Source organism: Onychomys torridus, chromosome 4 (assembly GCF_903995425.1).
Source record: "Onychomys torridus chromosome 4, mOncTor1.1, whole genome shotgun sequence".
Lineage (NCBI taxonomy): Eukaryota > Metazoa > Chordata > Mammalia > Rodentia > Cricetidae > Onychomys > Onychomys torridus.
Genome location: NC_050446.1, coordinates 77,045,830 through 77,065,783, shown reverse-complemented (window position 1 = coordinate 77,065,783; position 19,954 = coordinate 77,045,830). Strand labels below are relative to the sequence as shown.

The 19,954-nt window shown below is 42.2% G+C and overlaps 1 protein-coding gene across 1 annotated transcript in view; it reads left to right on the top strand.

The window, feature by feature from the left end:
- The first annotated feature begins 2,156 nt into the window (after positions 1-2,156).
- Trim44 (tripartite motif containing 44) overlaps positions 2,157-19,954 on the top strand; it is a 106,965-nt gene continuing 89,167 nt past the window's right edge. The window contains exons 1-2 of the mRNA XM_036184488.1: positions 2,157-3,307; positions 19,476-19,553. Coding sequence (XP_036040381.1) covers positions 2,630-3,307; positions 19,476-19,553 — 756 coding nt within the window. The 5' untranslated portion in view covers positions 2,157-2,629. The remainder of the gene's footprint in view (positions 3,308-19,475; positions 19,554-19,954) is intronic.

Genomic DNA, 19,954 nt, shown 5'->3' with positions numbered 1-19,954 from the left:
ACTCTACCACTGAGCTATACTTTCTACAATTTTTCTTAATTTTGTTTTGAGACAGTGTCTTATTAAGTTGTTCAGGTGGGACTCAAATATGCAATTCTCCTGCCCCAGCCTTTTAGGCAGCTGGAACCAAAGGTGTATGCCACCATGCACAGTCAAAAATACTTTTTAAAATGTATTTTCATTTCAAAGATTTTGTAATTACTATGTCATTGTGTTCCTAAAGCCTAAACAGTTTTATTTTCATCTGGGGGAAGGAAATAGAAAGAACCAAGCAACAAACACTACTCACAGAACTACTAATGCTGAAACTTGAGTTGGCATTGGTCAATTTCTTTTTTCAGAGCAGTATATCAATCTTTGTTTTGAATAAAAACATAGAAGTAATTTCCAGAGAAATGAACTGAAGGAAAACAGAAATGTGCTCAGAATTTAATTGGAACAAAACCTATTTTTTCCAACATTCTATAGAATTGTTCTGAGGTTAAAAACAAACAAACAAAAACAAAATTTTCGGTGGTGGCAGCACTTGGGAGGCAGAGCCAGGAGGATTTCTGTGAGTTCGAGATCAGCCTAGTTACAGAGTGAGATCCCAGGACAGGCACCAAAACTACACAGAGAATCCCTGTCTAAAAAAAAAAAAAAAAAAAAAAACAAACAAAAAAAAAAAAAAAAAAAAAAAAAAAAAAAAAAAAACCAAACAAACAAAAAAAAAACACCAAAAGAACACACACACACACACACACACACACACACACAATCTCCAAACCTTCTAAAAATATATATTTAACAACAGCTGCACAGAGATTAAACATACACTATCTTAAGGGACATCAAACATTATTTAAAATTTTTTATTAATCTACATCCCTTGATGTTTTTGTGGAGATCTGGAAATCCCAGCGTTCTTATTTAGAGAAAACAGATGCCACCTACCTCCTTCTTCCTTCCCTCCCTGCCCGACTCCTTTCAAAGATAGGCTCTACGTAGCCCTGGCTGTCCTGGAACTTCCCCTCCCCCATGTAGTCGGTGCTAGCCTCAATGCTAGTCCCAAACGCAGAGATTCGCTGGTCTCTGCCTCCCAAGTGCTGGAATTAAAAGCATGCATCATATGCCCACCTACCTTCCATTCTTCTAACCCACTTCTCTGCCCCACTAGATCAAAATGTCCCTTGTCCTCTCTCAAATATATATGGTTTTTTGTTTGTTTGTTTGTTTGTTTGTTTGTTTCTGTTACTGGAGAGACAACCATGAAGGGTAGAGATGGGGAAGTCTACATTGCCAGCAGCCCGCCAAAAATCTCTTATATGTTTAAGATACAGAATGATCTTTAAAGGGTCATTGTCAGGCACTAACTACAATTTGCGCTAAAAATAATAATTAACTCTTATTGATCACCACAGTGCAAACTCCTTTACATTTAATCCACAAATCGCCATGAAGTAGATATTATCATTATTTCTATTTTACATATGTTTTGTTTGCTTCTTTTTAAAGCAGAAAAACAGAAAGGTGAATAAATTTGTTCATGATTACGAAACTAAGTGGCGACCTTAGGATTTTGGGATCTTTGTGACTAAAGTTCTAAAACAAGTCTTGAAAACACCACATAAAGATCCAGCACAGTCTAGGGCGTTTATTTGCTTAACGGGTAACAGCCCCTTTCCATTCTCTTGGAGCCGGGTCCGAATCTAGGGGGACCCCTTAGTAACTGGGGGCTGGAATCTCACTTCATAAACACGGTCTCCCTGCACCTCCCTTCACCTGACACAGCTAACCACCCAGCGATTGTGAGTCCCGTGGAGACTGGAATGCAAACAGACTCTGCATACAACACGATGCGCAGGACTGCTTTGGATCGAAAATGTTGCCTGTTTGCTCAGCCTGACTCTGAGGCTCCCGGAGCCTCGTAGAAGAAACACAGCCCTTTGGGGGGCCTTGTGGAAATCGCAGGCGAGAGCAGGCTCAAGTCTGGTAAACAGCCTTGGGCCTGAGCCCCTTCAAGAACCCTAGGACTGTAATGGGGCGGGGACAGGTTGACACTAGAGTGACATATAAGTCCGCAGGGACCTCAGGCTAGTGGTTTTCGGTCAGGTTGACACCTCCAGGGAGGGCGTGGGGAAGGCGGGGCCCCATCGCCTTCTGCTCGGTGTGGGAAGAGACTGCGTTGGGAGCTTCTCCTTCCGGGGGGAGATGCTCGGCCCCGCGGGAAAGCGCCGAAAAGGGCTCTTGCCGCTTTAAGTGACTCAGGAAGTGAAAGGCGGCCGCTGACGGCGAGGGGAAAGTGGAACCGGGGCGGCGCGGGCCCGCGGCGGCCGCGATCTTGCCGGGCAACGGAGGCTGAGCGGCGCGGCGCGGGGGCCGACGGGGCGCGGGCAGCCCAGCCGGAAGTGGCGCGGGAGGGACCAGGCGCAGCGCGGCGCGCAGCGGAGAGGCCGAGCGGGCGCCGGGCCCTGCGCTGTCGGCTGGCCGGCCCCAAGGCCTCGGCTGTCGGGACGCGGCGCGGTGCGGGCCAGCGGCGCGGCCAGGCGGGCGGTCAGTCCCCCGGGGAGGCGGGCCTGCGTGAGGAGGCTCCGCGGTGAAGGCGGAGAGCACGTCAGCCGCTAGGCCTCGGCCGCGTCCCTGCAGCCACATGGCCTCCGGAGTGGGCGCGGCCTGCGAGGAGCTGCCTCCCGACGGCACGTGTGACGAGTGCGAGCCCGACGAGGCGCCCGGGGCGGAGGAGGTGTGCCGCGACTGCGGCTTCTGCTACTGCCGCCGCCACGCCGACGCGCACCGCCAGAAGTTCCTCAGCCACCGCCTGGCCGAGTACGTCCATGGCGCCCAGGCCTGGGCCCCGCCAGCCCGCGAGGACGACGACGCGGCCCCCGAGGACGTCGAGGCCAAAGGGGAGGAGCCCGAGGGAGAGGTAGAGAGCGAGGTGGGGGAAGGAGAGAGCGAGTCCGAGGAAGACAGTGAGTCGGAAGAGGAGGAGAGCGAGACCGAGGAGGACAGTGAGGATGAGAGTGAGGAGGAGAGTGAAGACGACAGCGAGGAAGAGATGGAGGATGACCAGGAGAGCGAGGCGGAGGAAGACAACCAAGAGGGAGAATCCGAGGCAGAAGGGGAAACCGAGGCAGAGAGCGAGTTTGACCCCGAGATCGAGATGGAGGCGGAGAGGGTGGCCAAGAGGAAGTGTCCGGACCATGGGCTGGATTTGAGCACCTACTGCCAGGAAGACAGGCAGCTCATCTGTGTCCTGTGTCCAGTCATTGGGGCTCACCGGGGCCACCAGCTGTCCACACTAGACGAGGCCTTCGAGGAACTGAGAGTGAGTATGGGCGCGCAGAACCTGTGGCCAAGGGGACCGGGACCCCCAGTTTCAACTCAGAGAGCGTAGCTGTGACCACATTCATTTTCATGTCTCTCTCAAAAAAACCAAACGAGCCCCTTTGTTGGGAAGCACTGTCTACCATTTTGGTTGAAATTGTCAAGTTGTCGATTCTCATCCGAGAAAATGCGCGTACACGGAAAATCTTGGGTATAATTTCCAAAATTTTTGCAAATCACTTCTCCCTGGCTCCCAGAGAGAGCATTCCTTGAGAATTTTGACGCCATTTAGGCCAATTTCCACCTCATCACCATTGTTAGGATCCCTGTTTTGACTTAGGGCTCTTGTTATGGCAGCTCTGCCCATCTGAAGATGTGAGAAGCCATGATTTTTGACAAAAGCAGATAGCCAGTTCTTGTAGTGAAAAGACTCTGAAAGTGATGATATAGACGATGACTTGGTGTGTGCCTTGAGTTTCCCTGGGCGCCTCGTTTTCAGACTTAGTAGGAAGGGGTGTAGCTGGAAGGCTAAATTGGCGCTGGACAGAGGTTTTCAGACTTGGATATATTACCTTGGACCTGGTTTTGGTCAGCAGTAGACATTTAGTAAATATTTGTTGATTGCATTTGGGTTGCCTTTTATGTATACAGTGGATGGCTATGATTAGTAAGAGAACAGTTTTTCTGTGTGCTGTGCTAAGTGGTACAAGTTGGTAAATGTCATATTATGGCTTGTGTTTCCCTAAAGCAGACTTACAACCACTGGTCTCAGAATAACTAATACTTTAATAGTGAAAATACTTTGTATTGATACTTCCCTTATTCTATTTTTATTGTAAAATACACATTCAGAAGTGTACAAAATATGCAGTCTGACAAATAACTACAAAGCAAATACTTGTGAGAACTCCACCCAGATCAGAAATAGAACATTATTAGTAATATTGACATTCTTCATACCTCTTTCCTGCATCGTCTTTTGGTAGCCATTTTCCTGACTTTGGGGCTAATCATTTTCTTGGTTATCTTTATGTGTTACAGCATTTTTGTGCATTTTTAAACTTGAAATGTATTGTAATGCAGTATTTAGAATTAGATTAATCCATTTATTGGCTGGCTGTGGTTTATTTTTTCATTGGATTGTATTGTATATTGAATTCCATTTTATGGCAATGCCACAAGTTACCATATACATGATCATTTGACTTGTTTCCAGATTCTGGAATTTCTAGCTGTTACAACTAATGCAGGTGTAACAGGTGCATGTCTGTAATTCCAGCATTCCAGAGGTGGATGCAGGAGGATCAGAGTTCATTGTCAATCTCAAGTCCATAGTGAGTTTGGAAAATCCTGCCTCAAAAACAAAATGATACATTCGCTCAAAAAATAGTTCAGGTACAGGCATTCTTGGTCATGCCTCTTGATACTCATTTTCCTATATTTAAGTGGAAATAGTACCCAGTGTTACCATCTGTTTTCCAAGTGGTTGTTCTAGTTTGCATAATTATGGAAACATTTCCTGTTGCCCTGAGTCTTCACCACCACTTGGTATTAACAGTATTTTTAATTTTCCCCAGTGTGGTGATTATGTAATGAATGGTGTCATATTGTGGTTTTAATTGCAGTCCTTTGGTTTCTGAGTATCTTTTGTGATGTACTGTCAGATCAAAAGAGCAAACTCAGGATTACATAGATTATCTATCTTTTTCCTTACCAACTTATGTGTATGCATACACATATACCTGTGTGTGTGATATATAATTTCTCAATGGTTTCTATCCATTTCACATATCTTCTGTCATTTTTCTTTTCCTTTTCTAATAGATTACTAATAGTATGACGCACTGGGTGCACAGTAGATCTGCAAGTATTTATCAGAAGGTGAAAAAGCTGAAGGTAAAGAGGATGGCTTGGTATTTGATGGACCCACCCTTAAGTGGCACCACTTTAGCCTCAACTTGAGAATGACTTTTTATTCAGTCTGAGATGGCAGCTCCCTTGTGTACACGTCTTCCTGTCGGCTACTTTAACATCTATAATCTGGGGCTGAACTGTTGGCTGGCAGCAAAGAGTACAGGCACTCAGGACCTGTCTGAGTAGAAGGCAGAGTATAGGCAAAGAACAAAGCTGTGGCCCTGGTATGTGGAGTAGAGATGAGAAATCCAAAAGCCTGGCTCAGGGGAGGCAGGTCATGAGACAGAGACACAGAGAGAGGGAGAGACCCATTTTAACAGAGCTCAAGACAACATAGTATCAGTGGAAAATACAACTGATTTTTGAAAAAAATAGTTTTGCTTTTTTTGTGGGTTTGAGTATTTAGAGGAGAGATGTGAACAGTTACTTCTTGGCCTTTCGGATAAGGTCAAGTGTAGAGGAGAGTTACAAACAGTATGACATGTTGTATGAGTTTAGAGAAAGAAAGTGGTTTTAGCCAGAGGCATGACACCAGGAATGGTTTATTGGCAAAAGTGGTATTTGAGGCATGCTTTGAAAGATAGGAATGACTGAATGGGTAGGTGTGGGATTAGATAAACCTTCTCTGTGCCACCATAGCAACAATTGGCATGCATTTATTGTAACCCCAAATATTGGTTATTATGTCAGTGCTGGTTCTGTTCCCTCTGTGTTATCAACTTTTATATAAGTCTAGCAGTATGTGTTAGTCTTCACTATGTTCCCAGCACCTAGCATAGGGCCTATAGAATAACAGACACACATGACATACTTGATTTATGTATGATATGAAGTATAATAATTTTATCTAATAAGGCATCACTGAAGAAGTGATAAAGAGATTGTATTGTAGTGTATCAGTATTTATGTGGGGACTCAGTTCATCTACACATGAAGTAATGGAATAACTTGGAATCCTAAACTGGCAACAGTTCCTACAGTGGATGGCTATTTCTCCCTCATGTGATTGATGTCTGGATGTCGGCAGTCTAAGATTGGAGGAAGCATGAAGTTTTATCTTGGCTCTTGCCAGCTCCTCTCTGCCATCTTTGTTACAAACTGAGATGGCCACTGAAGTCTAGCCAGCACTTGTAACTTCTAAGATAACAAACATAGAAGTAAAAGACACTCCCCTCTATTTTAAGGCATCTCTCCAGAAGCATGTATTCCTGCTTAAGTCTCATGGGGCAGAACTCAATCCCATGGTTTGTCTAAGGGATATGCAAGGGAGGCTAGAAAATAATTATTTTACCAAGCCAGATGACAAACTAAAAGGTAACATTTTGTTACCAAGGAAGAACAGTAGAGTGAATATTGAAGTCTTCACCTTGATTATCCTTACAGGCCTAGCTGTGTCATGTTGGGTAATTCTGTCAGCTTCTCTGAGTCTTGGTTTCTTCACATGGGCATAATTGTGTCGTCCCGTCCCCCCACCCCCACCCCTGGGGGTATGGTAAAGAAAAATAAGCTCATACTTAGAGCCTAGAACTGGAACAGTGCATGATCTTATAAGCACTCAGAAACTGATGGCTCTTATTACTGTAGAAAGCTATCTGAGGCTGTCTCTTTTCTGAGTCCAGTTCTGGGCAACCTAGTGTGGCAGCAGTAGATGTCCTGGACACTAAGCTTTCTGGTGAAAACTGTCAGCCCCTCTCCTGTTCTCTCTCTGCTCTAATCTGCTCATTTGATAGGCTACTGAAAACGTTTCTTCAGACACAGGTTCCTGTGTATGTCAGTGTCCTGCTGGTGCCTTATGCATTAGCTACCCAAAACACAGCTGCTAGTCTATTTCGGGTTCACAGGTTTGGCTGTTGTCCTCTTTTAATTCTGTTTTGTACTCTGTAACTGTGCAAGTTTTTACGGAAGTCAAGGGATGATGGGAACAATTGGTTATTTTCTGGGTAGAGGATAGCCTCAGTTACTCGAGTAGGTAGTTACGGAGAGAAGTTCCTATAGACCCCCCCTGTTCTTCTTCCAGGACTTTGGGTCTTTATGAGCCCTGGCAGGGTATAAGTTGTGTTGACTTGCAGAGTCCGACTCAATAATTATAGAGAGTAAAAATGCTAACTTTTGTCTGAATATGTAAAATTAAAAGATGAAAGTGTGTTGAATTTTGAGACTCTTCTAGAGATAAAGGGAAAAGAAAGTAATAGCTGCCATTTATTGAGCAGTTTGAATACATTTTCTATGTTTTTACACTGGATCCTCACTCTAGCAAGCTGTGTTGCCATGAGTCCCATTTTATAGATGAGGGACTAGATGTTTAAAGAGGTTGAATTTTGCCAGGTCACTCAGTGTCAATGCAGGATCACAGTTTTTTTTTTTTTGTTTTTTTGTTTGTTTTTTGTTTTTTTTTTTTTTTTTTTAACCACAAAGAGAGTAAGAGTTTATTTCAGAGCCAATTATGAGTGCCCATTGCCAAGGAACACAGATTCAGGTTACTCTGGATACCTTATGCAAGATGGTAACAGCTTCATGAAGTGTTTATAGAAACAGAACAGAGAAAGTCATAGAGAAAAGTGTCTCAAAACCCATTGGTGGGAGCATTAGGTGCATAGTCTACAGCTAAGTAGAAAGTTTCTGTTGTAGACCTCAGATGCTGTTGATAACATTCTTAGCCTTTGGATTTATAGAAATTAAAGTTTGTATGTTCCAAAAAAGATCTTGCCTGATAGTCACAAGGGTGTTAGTTCAAATATAGAGATGAGCAATAAATAGCTGTTTAAGAGGTTAAAGGTAGCACAAAATAATTCAACATTCCAGCTCTCCACAACCACAGGAGTTATAATGAGTCCATCAGTCTTGCAGAGTATTTAACAGTTGGGGTGTTTTTATTGTTGTTGGCTAACTTGTTTTTATTTGTTTTTTTCTGGGAACTTCAGTTCATAGTACTAAGTAAAAAGGATTTGAATTCAATTCTGATACCAGAATGCATGTTCTTCCTATTCCTTTTATTCTGTGTGTATTCTTAGTTATTCTTCTCATTTGTGCTTTTTACATTTCACAGAACCATCCTCCTGTTGACTGCTGTCTGAAGGGATGTACTTCATGCATAAATACTTTCAAACTACTTTTTCATCCCCCTGAAAGATTTCCTATTCTGCAGAAGAGTTTGTTGTAACAAGTGGCTTTCTTAGTTTCTTTCTGTTTAGCTTGGTTTAGTATCTGATCCTGAGTTGTCACTGTGTATTCAGTTAGTAACAATCACAATGGCAATAGAATGTGTGGAGAACTTCCTATGTGCCACCATCTGTACTCTAAACATCATACACGCTTGTCATTTACCTTCTCCCATAATTTTATGAGGTAATTATTAAGCTTTTTTTGTGTTACTTAAATTTAATGGCCTTATGTTTCCTTTTGATTTCTTCATTCAACACATTATTTATTGAAATCCTTTCATTTTCCAAGTGGAAAATTTATGCTGAAATATTTTAGCTGACAATTTGTTTATTTCTTCATTTCTTATTTTTGACTTTTCAAAACAGGGTCTTTTTTATGTAGTCCTTGCTGGTCTGGTACTCGATATGTAGCTCAGACTGGCCTCAAATTTGTAGCAATCCTCCTGTCTCAGGCTTCCAAGTGCTGAAATTATAGGTGTGTGCCACCATGTGTGCCCAGTTTAGCTGTTAACTTAAAATTTAGGAGGAAGCACAGTTTTCCAAAATTCTTTTAGGGAGTACCTAAGCAAGAGTTTAAAGTCATTAGCTGTAGAGAGCCTCTCATGTACCTGAGCAGGTCAGATTGTCACTGTACATGGTTTACTTCCACCTAGTCACTGAAACTAAAATGCCCTTGGACCGAAGATAGCACAGATAAATCATGGGATAATCATAATTAAATACCATAAATTTCCATGAAAATAAATAAACCAGAACTGTGAATAAGTCTTAAAACACTGTTTGAAAAGCAGGCTAACTGGTAGAAATGGATGTATTGAATGATAACTTTTATATTTAAAAAAATCTATAAAAAATAATTTCCATGTGGAGTATTTTTGACTGTAGGGAACCTAACAATAAGTAATTCTAAATCCCTGATGTCACTGAACTTAGTCTGTGAACAATACATACTAAGCAAAGTTTAATAGACAATACTTGAAATAATACTCAGTTTTATGAACAAACACACTAGGAAGGTAGAAACACACTAGAGACTAGGTAGAGTGAGAGGAGAGGAAGGCAATTGAAGGATCTGAAGAGGACCTGGAATAGTGGCCTTGAAACCGGTACATAGAAGCCGCTTCTGCTAAACAGTACTGAGTCCTCAGAGCCCACAGGCGTCCAAAAGCAGGATGGAAGCTGGCATCTGCCTTCATTTGGTGCGGTAGTGGAAGGAGAGAGAGAATCCTTTCTACTTAAGTCAGCTTGACTTTTGAGAAGAGCCAAACCTTGAAGGACAGAGCATCTTGTAGAATATTTAAGGTGTGCTACTTCTTTTTAATGCTCTGGAACATTTGTTTAATGATGCAAAAATGTGTTTGATTAAATAAAATTCACCTGCAGTCAGGAGGCTGGGTCAGCAACTTCCTGACAGGAAGTGGTAGGGAGGAGCCAGGTGGAGAAGGGTTTTTAAGGAGGGTGGAGGAGCACCAGGAGGGCTTTTTGGAGGTAAGCAACTTGCTAGTCAGCCTTTCTGAAGAGCTGACTTCCACCCTAACCTTTGAATCTTGAATTCTTTAGAGAGACAGAGGTTTAAATTAAGTTCCCTTCCTAGCTTTGAAAGAGCCGGAGCCTGAGGGAACAGAATCCCTCAGGCTGCAGCTCTCCGGCCTAACCACTGCTACTAACACCAGAGCTGTAGTTGCTGGTTCTGATTCAGACAGCTGTGGCTTAAAAGTCAGCAACAAATTAAAAACTAAAAATAAAAATAAAAGGACAGCACCATCTTGTAGATGAAAGACCAGTGAGTGTTCATGAGAACCAGGCTCCACCCTCAGCTATTAACAGATTATGGGTTTAACAATTTACCAGATTACATGTAGGACCTGAGCTGAGAAAATTAATAATGGGCAAGACCACACCTTAGCTGGACCTGCTTAATTAACCCTAAAATTCATGTCAATATCCAGAAGACAGTTTTGGGACCAGTAAACCCTTAATTTTGTTCCTCTTCCCAATGTGGCCACATTAAATACATCTCTTTCTCTGCTTTTCTCTTTCACTTGTCTCTTTAATTGGTGTTATTGGTGAAATTATTAAGGCCACTCCACGTAGTTAAAAGGGAGGTTTATTTTGTGGGGTAACTTATAAATGAAGGGGTAGGTTGCAGGGTCTGGCAAAGTATAGCGCATTCTGGCAGTGTTCTCTGGAGAACTCTCCTCGGTCTACCTCCAGCGTCCAGGGTCCCGGAACCAAGCCAGAGCCCTCCTTGGTCTTCCGCTTCCTCCTCCGCCCTGCCTTGTGGGCGTGACCATTACCGAAGCCTCAATGGGGGTTGGAACTTTCAGGCCAGTGCTGGGATGGCTATCCACTACATGGTGTATTGGGAATGGGTAGTTCTAATACTGCTCTAATAGCTCAGTTACATCTAGAGCCAGGCATGGGAGGGTCTGGGGGCATAGTCCTTCAGATGGGCAGAAGGAGTGTACAGGCCATAGGGTCAAACAGGAGTATAAGGAATAAGGGCAGCTTAGGGAGGTGGTGAGGAGTGAAAAGTTCAAGGTACCAAGTAGACCATTATGAAGCCTTTGGATTTTCTTCTGAGTGGCCTTGTTCTGTTTAAGCAAGGGAGTAAGTGATCTGATTTATGTTCTTGAAGACTTTACTCAGCTTGCATGGTAGTTAGTATATACCTTTAATTTACAAATGGGAGTTTGAGGTAGGATGGCAAGCAAGTTCCAACATGGTGAGGCCCTGTTTCAAAAACAAAAACAAGAGCAAAACAAACAAGCAAAAACTCAGTCTAACAAAAGAAAACAAAACTTGACTCATTTCTTTGTGGAGAATGGACTATAGGGTAGCAAGAGCTGGAGTATTACTACTTGCCCAGTGTTGGGGTAGAAGATGGGGAAAAATGTACAGGTTTAACAGACATGTTGGAGTTAGGTTTAAAACAGCTGAGAGACTAGAGAGACAGCTCGGCTGTTAAGAATGCTTACTGCTCTTCTAGAGGACTAGAGTCCAATTCCCAGTGTTGAGTGGCTCACAACTACCTCTAACTCTAGCTCTAAGGGATCCAACACCCCCTTCTGGCCTCTATGGCATCTGCCCCCATGTGGCATACATAGATACGTACACAGAGACACATAAATTAAAAATAAAATCTTTAAAAACAATAGTAAAAATAAAAAATACATGGTAATGGATCTTCGCTCTAAGAATAATTTTGAGTCTGAGAAACTAAAGATGGTTGACCAGCATGAGAGTGAGTTTCAAGTTAGAAATTAAATAAAATGCACAACGTGGCAAAGATTTTTACTTATGGCATGGTGATATTAACTTTTCATTTCATTTCTTTTTAACAATGTTTAGTTTTAAAATAGCATGTAAAGTAATGGGTTTCATTATGGCATTTTGCCATATTCTTTGGTTTTGTTGATTCTTTTCCTCGGTTCCCCTTCTTTACCTACCCCCTTTCCTTCCTCCTGCTGGTCTCTTCTCCCAGTAACTTCCATTCCATTTTTATGTCGTAAGTATTCTGTTTCCCCTGCACATCACCCTTTCCACTCATGGTTCTAGTTTCATGACCTATACATGTCCTACCTAAACTTACAAAAAAATTAAATTCCAGGATCCACATATAAGAAACATGCATTTCTGGGTCTAGGTTGTTGTGATTAATATAATAATTTCCAGTTCCATTCATTTTTCTGCAAAATGATTTCATTTTTCCATTATGGTTGAATAAAATTCCATTGGTATACACACCACAATTTATGTATAAGAATGTGGATAGGGGTTGGGGAGTTAGCTCAGTGGTAGAGCGCTTGCCTAGCAAGTGCAAGGCCCTGGATTCAGTCCTCAGCTCTGGAAAAAAAAAATAGAATGTGGATAAAGAGTTATTTATAGGAACATGGACAACTTTAGAGGCCACTCTACTGAAGAAAATGTCGCCATTACTGCTGTTGGTCCTTAAGGAGGGGTGAGGTCTAAACCCTTTCCCTCTCCACAGTGGAATGTCGATGGGCCAGTCTTGTTCAGATAATCACAGCTGCTGAGAGTTTTAATTGTGTCATGCCTGGAAGACAGTATTTCACAGTACTTCACACAAATCCTCTAGTCTTTTTTTTTTTTTTTTTTTTTTTCGGAGACAGGGTTTCTCTGTGTAGTTTTGGCTCCTGTCCTGGATCTTGCTCTGTAGACCAGACTGGCCTCAAACTCACAGAGATCTACCTGGCTCTGCCTCCCAAGTGCTGGGACTAAAGGCATGTGCCACCACCGTCCAGCTTTAGTCTTACATTCTTTTTTTTTCTTTTTCTTAAACCAGAGCTGAGGACTGAACCCAGGGCCTTACGCTTGCTAGGCAAACGCTCTACCACTGAGCTAAATCCCCAACCCCTAGTCTTACATTCTTTTAGTTTCCCCTTCCACAATGTTCTGTGAACCTCAGAGGGGCTGAGCATTTAGCAATCATTTATTCTTAGGACTTTGACTAGTTATGCATCCCTGTAGTAACTATTGCCTGCTCTGACCAAAGCTGACAACAGCACTAACCTATGAGCAAAAGCATAACTATTTATGAAGCAAGTTGATGAGCACGTTGTGTCCATTCAGCAAAATGATGCTGCTGATACTGCAGCGTCCCCATTTGGGCCCATGATCTCCCTGGCCATGGGCTTTTAGCCAGGTTTCCCTACTAGACATGAATTTCCTCCTGTGGGTGAAGTCCAGACAGAAAGGAGTTGGTTACCCTATAAAAATATGCCATTGTTGCACCAGTGCTCACACTACTGCTTGGAACTGCACAGGATCATAGCTGAGTAAGACTTAATGACTTTTTTTTTTTTTGGTTTTTCGAGACAGGGTTTCTCTGTGTAGTTTTGCACCTTTCCTGGAACTCGCTTTGTAGACCAGGCTGGCCTCAACTCAGAGATCCTTCTGCCTCTACCTCCTGAGTGCTGGGATTAAAGGCATGCGCCACCACCGCCCGGCCTTAATGACATTTTATCTATAGCAGTCTGCATGGAACCTTCTGGCACTGTGGAAGCTAGTCAGCGTGGAGGAAACTTTCAGCTCCATTCCCACTTGATTTCTTTATATCCCGCAACCAAAGTATGTGGTATCTTTAGTAATATGGTCTTACCATATAGTTGTGGGGCGAAGCCAACAGCGATGACCAAAAGCCTGTATTGTTTTGAGAGTCTCTGGGGGCTTCCATGGCCAATAACTCAGAAAAATGGCCCATTCCTGCAACTGGAATTTTCATTTAGTAACTATGGTTTCTGGGAGTGGATTTATCTACCCACCAAGTCTTGTTTTCAAATGTTTAAGCTTTTGTACATTATAGTATGCTGAACATATTTCTCCTCATAACCTCCCTTTTGCAACCCTTCTCCTGTTCTTGGTCGCCATTGTCCTCTTAGCTTCACTTTTACTTTCAAGAAATACGCGGGCATGCACACACATCTAAGAACCACAAATAATAGAAAACATGCTAGTTAGCATTTTGCCATTGTCTTAATTGTCTTAATATGATTATCTTCAGTTGCTGCTGTTTCCTTGCAAATGCCATAATTTCATTCTTCTTTTTGTCTGAAGATGTTTTCATTGTATGTATGCATATATACCATATTTTTCTTTTCCATTCCTCTGATGTTGAATACCTATACTGATTTCATAACTCAACTGTTGTGAATGGTGTTGCATTAAACATTTACGCTTCTGTTTGTATCTTTTTGCCCCTGTGAGACAAGGTTTCTCTGTGTAGCCCTGGCTGTCCTGGAACTTGCTCTGTAGACTGGGCTGGCCTTAAACTCAGACCAGGCTGCCTCTGCCTCCTGGCTACTGAGATTAAAGGTGTATACCACCACATGTGCCTCCATTATCTTTATCTTAAAGTGTGTTTGCTGTGTTTTCCTCCAGGGCCTAGAGGAAAGCTGCTAGAGTCTAGGAGCTTCATTCAGCATCTCAGGCTTTAAAGTAAGGTCTTTGATTTATTGCCAGTTGATGTTTGTGTAAGAAAAGAAATACACATCTAATTTCATTCTTCTACAGGTGGGTGCCCATGCCAAGTTTTCTCAGGACCATTTCCCTGGTGTATAATTGACAGCATTGTCAGAAATAAGATGGCTGTAGCTGTGTGGTTTGTGGGTCATGTGTTCTGTTCTGTTGGTCTACATTTCTGTTTTGTACCAGTACCATGAAGTTTTAACACTATATTTCTGTAATGTAGTCTGAGATCAGATATTGTAATCACTCCAGCATTGTTTTTTCTGCTTAGACTATTTTGGCTATTTGGGGTTTTATCCATAATAATGTTTATCTACTGTAAAGTGTGAATACATTATCTCTGGTTAGTGTTTCATTGTGAAATGCTAGTGAAGGGGTGTTTAAGCCTTTTGGGTTCCTCATTTGATTTCCACCAGCTATTTTTCTTATCTGCAGCATGAGAATTTGGAGCATGTGACAGTGCTTTGGAGCTTTGCCTGAGAGGTGGATGTCACTTTAGTATTACTGACTTTTGTGACCGTGGATCAGATTCTGAGCTATAGGTGTCACAGCACAGCATTTGTTTAGTTTGCACTCTCTTGGTGGAGGAAAGAAGTGTATAAAGCAAAGTATGCTTATGCTGACCTGTGTCCTGGATTGCTTTATGGGATAGAGGTACCATGTAAGGGAAAGCCCTCTTCTCCACCCGTGTTACTTGCTCCAAAATGACATTGTAGAACCTGTTCATTTATGGGACTAGATGCTTGCAAGATTGGAATTAGCTGCCTTTGTGTCTTCGCCCAGTTCTCAGAACAAAGGATTCAGAGGAAACATTGGAGGACATATATCAGTGTGTGTGCATGTGTATATGTAAGAATCAGTTCTGATTGTCTAGACTGCCCTCAACAATGAGCAGAAACATGATAAAGCTCTACAGATTGGGACTACTTAGACTCAGACTCCACTCTTAGATCCAAACAACCTCTTAGCCTCTGACTTGTGTCTTCCAAGTTCTTTCCTTTCACCATGCCTGTCCCCTTAAGATTGCTTTTCAAGAACTCTGACAGAATGTCTTGAGACCACTACCAGGGCCTGTAAAGCCTGTGTATATGAAGATGGATCAGGCCAATGAATTCTTCCCATGTTATGTGTTTATCCTTAGGTCGCAGGTGTGGCCTTAGAGACTGGTTGAGAAGGTGTTTGCAGAGCTTGCATACTCAATTGAACACCTATGCATGAGGCTCCCTAGAGTGTAGATGTGGAGAATACAGAGGTTGTGGGTGGGGTGAACTTGCACCAGGATCTTCCTTTTGTAGTTTTGCACCAATTCTAAAACTTGTCAGAGACAGATCTGCCCTAAAGAAACATTCTGTTTTCATTTTTGGTGATGGTGGTATTAGGGAGGCTTTTCTTCATTCTTGTTTTGAGGGTAAACATAGCAGACTCAATATAAAGCCCAATTAATGTTTGAGAATACCTGAGTTGGCTGGAGAGAGAGGTAGACTGTATGATTTCCTGAAGGGAGACTCTCTTGGGTGCTGCCATGTGTCTCCCCTGGGTAGGTGATGCTTTTGATGTTTTGTGAACAGGTGGAAATACTCTGCTGATGAAATGCATTTTTAGGAAAAGGCAAAGGGTTTCCTCATCTCTTTATATTAGCAAGGCACAGCTGCCTGCAAAAAGTCTGTCTGCTACTTAGGGAGTCCTCCTCCATTCTTTTCTGAGGGCTTTTAAGACATAGTTCAGTGCATTCCTTTCTGTTTTCCACAGACAGGGGGAAAGTCAATCCATCAGGGATGGGTGCTGACAGCTGAGGGGTGCATGTGTGTGTGTGTGTGTCTGTATGTGTCTGTGTTGGGGAGGGGGAGAACTTTCCAGGGACAAGTGACCTGCTTGTTCAGCCAATGAGAATAAGTTAGAGGAATGATATCACCAGACAGGCTTTTTTGTTTACAAAAAGAAAAAAGAAAAAAGCTGCTTTCTTGTAAAAAGCCAGATTATGTCTGGTAACTTAAACCTTTTTTGAAGTTTCACTCTCCCTGGTATGTGACCGCTAGATTTCTGTTCCCAACTGTCAGGTGTGAGACCACAGAGATTAAAGACTGGAGAAACTGGGAGAATTATAAGCCACCACTTAAAAAATAGAAATGACTAAACTTTAGAACCACAGCTAGAATGGAAATGTGATCTGAGTTGTGTTCAGAGAGCACATCTAAAGCAGAAGCTGGGCATGGCCATATAATACTTTCTACTTGTGGTCTTAGGAAGGGAGGAAGGTTAGTGGGCGAAGACAGACTTTAGTATATTTTAATTTATGGAATGGAGTCAGTGGTAGTTTGAATGTAATTGACCTCCACAGTTCATAGGGAGTTGCACTATTAGGAGGTGTGACTTTGTTGGAGTAGGTATTGCTTATTGAAGGAAGTGTGTCTCTGTGGAGGCAGGCTTTGACGTTTCCTATGCTCAAGATACTGCCCAACATTTCAGTTCTGATCAAGATGTAGCCAGCACCATGTCTGTCTGCATGCTGCCATACTACTAGTTGCCATGCTTTTGATGCCATGATGATAATGGACTAAGCCCCTGAAACTGTAAGCTGCCACCTCAATTAAATTTTTTTCTTTATAAGAATTGCCATGGTCATGGTGTCTCTTCACAGCAATAGAAATTCTAACTAAGAGTCTTACAAAGTATTTCCTGTTTGGGAGGAATTGAATTAGCTTTGTAGATTTGGAGACTGTCCTATGATTGTTCTTGAGGCTGATTTTGAGTAAGTGACTTCTGTAGTATTTGTTTATTCTTGTACTTACTTGTCCCTTCTCCCATAAAATGACAATCCTTGTCTTTTATGCTTGTTTCCTTACTGGTCAAATAAGTGGTCCTGTCCTTGCTCATATATAATGCCCCCCCTCCCCCAAGAGCTGAGGATCAAACCCAGGGCCTTGTGCTTGCTAGGCAAGCACTCTACCACTGAGCTAATTCCCCAACCCCAGCTCATAGAATTTTTGAGATAAGGAAATAAATTAGTTCTTGTGACTTTAGATCTTGCCCCATGCATGAATTATAACGAGAGTGTTTCTTAAGATTTTATATCCACTTGCACATTCAGTGGACATTTTATACCTTTTAAAAAAAAAAAAAAAGATTTATTTATTTATTATGTATACAGTGTTCTGCTTGCATGTATGCCTGCAGGCCAGAAGAGGGCACCAGATCTTGTTACAGGTGGTTGAGAGCCACCATGGGGTTGCTGGGACCTCTGGAAGAATAGCTAGTGCTCTTAACCACTGAGCCATCTCTCCACCCCCCTTGTTTGTTTTTAAGAATGCCTTATATGTCTTAAAATTTTTTAGAGAGAAAGAATATTTGTAGGAATGTATGTGTGAAGGTCAGAGAACAAGTTTGTGGAACCAATTTCTCCTTCCACCTTTGTGTGGGTACCAAGAATTGAGCTCAGGTCATTGGACTTGAAACCATTGGAATGATAGTGCCTTTACCTGCTGAGCCACTGGCCCTGGTAAAGCACCACCTTCTTGATGCAGGGTGTAGGAGACATTACAGACATTAAAAGGTAGTTCTAGCCTTTAAGGAACTCAAAACATCACCAAAAAAACCAGACAAAAATAATAATTAAATGCATGTTTCATTCTTTTTATCCAGTGCTAGGTCCTCTTCTAACTATCCTGGCCTACATGAACATAATTATCTCTCTCAGCTGTATACAGTGAGCACTACTATTGCTGGCTTCATTTGATAGACAGTTATAGAGATGTAGAAGATGGGACAACTAGAGTTGGCATCTGAAACCAGGCAGTAAGGGTCTGCATTCTGTGCTGACCTCTACAGTGGTCATAGCCACATGTAACATGAAATGTGCCTAGTCCAGGTTGAACTGGGCTGTATGAATAAGAACTAGATTTCAGAGACCTAGTTGGAGGTGAGTGGGAATCATAAGACTCTCTCCCCCTCCCTCCTCCCTCTCCTTCTTCCTCTTTTTCTTCTCCCCACCCCCAGCCCTGGTGTGTGTGTGTGTGTTAGAAGAGGTAATTTATTAAGAAAGAAAGGATTCCCAAGAGAAGAAATGGGTCAGAGCAGACAAAGGTCAGAGGCTAATAGGTAAAATTCTCATATTGAAATTATATGTTGCTGATATTTTAGACATACTTAGTTAAGTAAATGTATTAAAAGTGGTCTTGCTTTCCTATTATAGCTACTCTGAAACTTAAGATAACCGAGGCTTTATGGGGGCTCACATTACATTTTGTTGGATTGTACTACTCTAAATAATAACAAGCAGGTGTCATTTTGGAACACTTACTCTGTGCTGTACTCTGCCAATACTTCTTCAAACATTTCAAATAAGCCTCATATTACCCTTTATATTATCCCCATTTTGTAGTCAAAAGAGATGTTTTTGAGAAATTGAATAATTTGTCTTAGGTTAGTCAACTAATTGGTGCCAAATTCAAAACCATGTGTCTGACTCAAAAAACTTCTGTTGTTAACTAGCATATGGTAATTCCATTTGAATTTAAACCTGAGATGTTTAATTTTTGTAAGTATATATAATATTGTATACTTCTGTATATGATAATAAAGCTTCAAAGTAAAAATCAGTAGTCCATAGACAGAACTCTCCTTTGCAGGGTCTTGAACGCAGGCACAGTTGGGTCTGAGATACGGCAGTGAAGCCATCCTGTGCAAATTGTATTTATTTAATTTTTCCTTCCTCTCACCTTTCCCCTGCTCCTCCCTCTTGCCTCCCTCCCTTCTTTCCTCCTTTTGTAGCCTGGTTGACTTGGAACTCACTATGTAGATTAGACTGGTTTCGAACTCACAGAGGTCCTTCTGTCTCTTCCTCCTGAGTGCTAGGATTAAAAGTGCTACCACCCCCAGCCACAAGTGTGTTTAATTTTCATTCCAGCCTATTACTTTAACCCTCGTTGTCCATGATGGAGACAGGAAGGGACAGCACAGCACACCTTCCATAGTTGTTTGGTCCTCTTGCCTGATAAGATGGGGAATTTTTTTCTGTTTCACTGTCTTTTTTTGTCCTCTGAAATACTGTTTGTGTTTGAGAGAGCAATGATATGCTACGTAGTGACTCTTGACTGTTTTTTCTCCTAGAGCAAAGATTCGGGTGGACTGAAGGCTGCTATGATAGAGTTGGTGGAAAGGTTAAAGTTCAAGAGCTCAGACCCTAAAGTAAGTATTGTTTTGGAATTAAATGGGTGTTGGTACCTCAAGCATTTGTTCTCCTTGATCTGAGTGTCAGGAGTGTTAATGATCATCTGTCAGTGCTTTCTGTTTAGATTCAATTACAGTGTTCTCGTATGCCTGGGGAAAAGTCGTCTATTTCCCCTTCTCTATTTTATGACTTATATCACATAGTCATTGTTTTTTCTGAATTGCAGAGAAGTGCATTTTTAATCTTTCCTTACCAGACCTTTGAGACTTCTGTCCTCTGTGTCCTTTAGATCTACCCAAAGGCATCTGAGATACTCATCAGCATAATTCTGGTCCCTGGATACCCAGCCATTTGGTGCACAGTACTAATATGCCTTGTCAATCTCTAGCTTACAGGAGGCAGCTGCCTCTGAGCATGC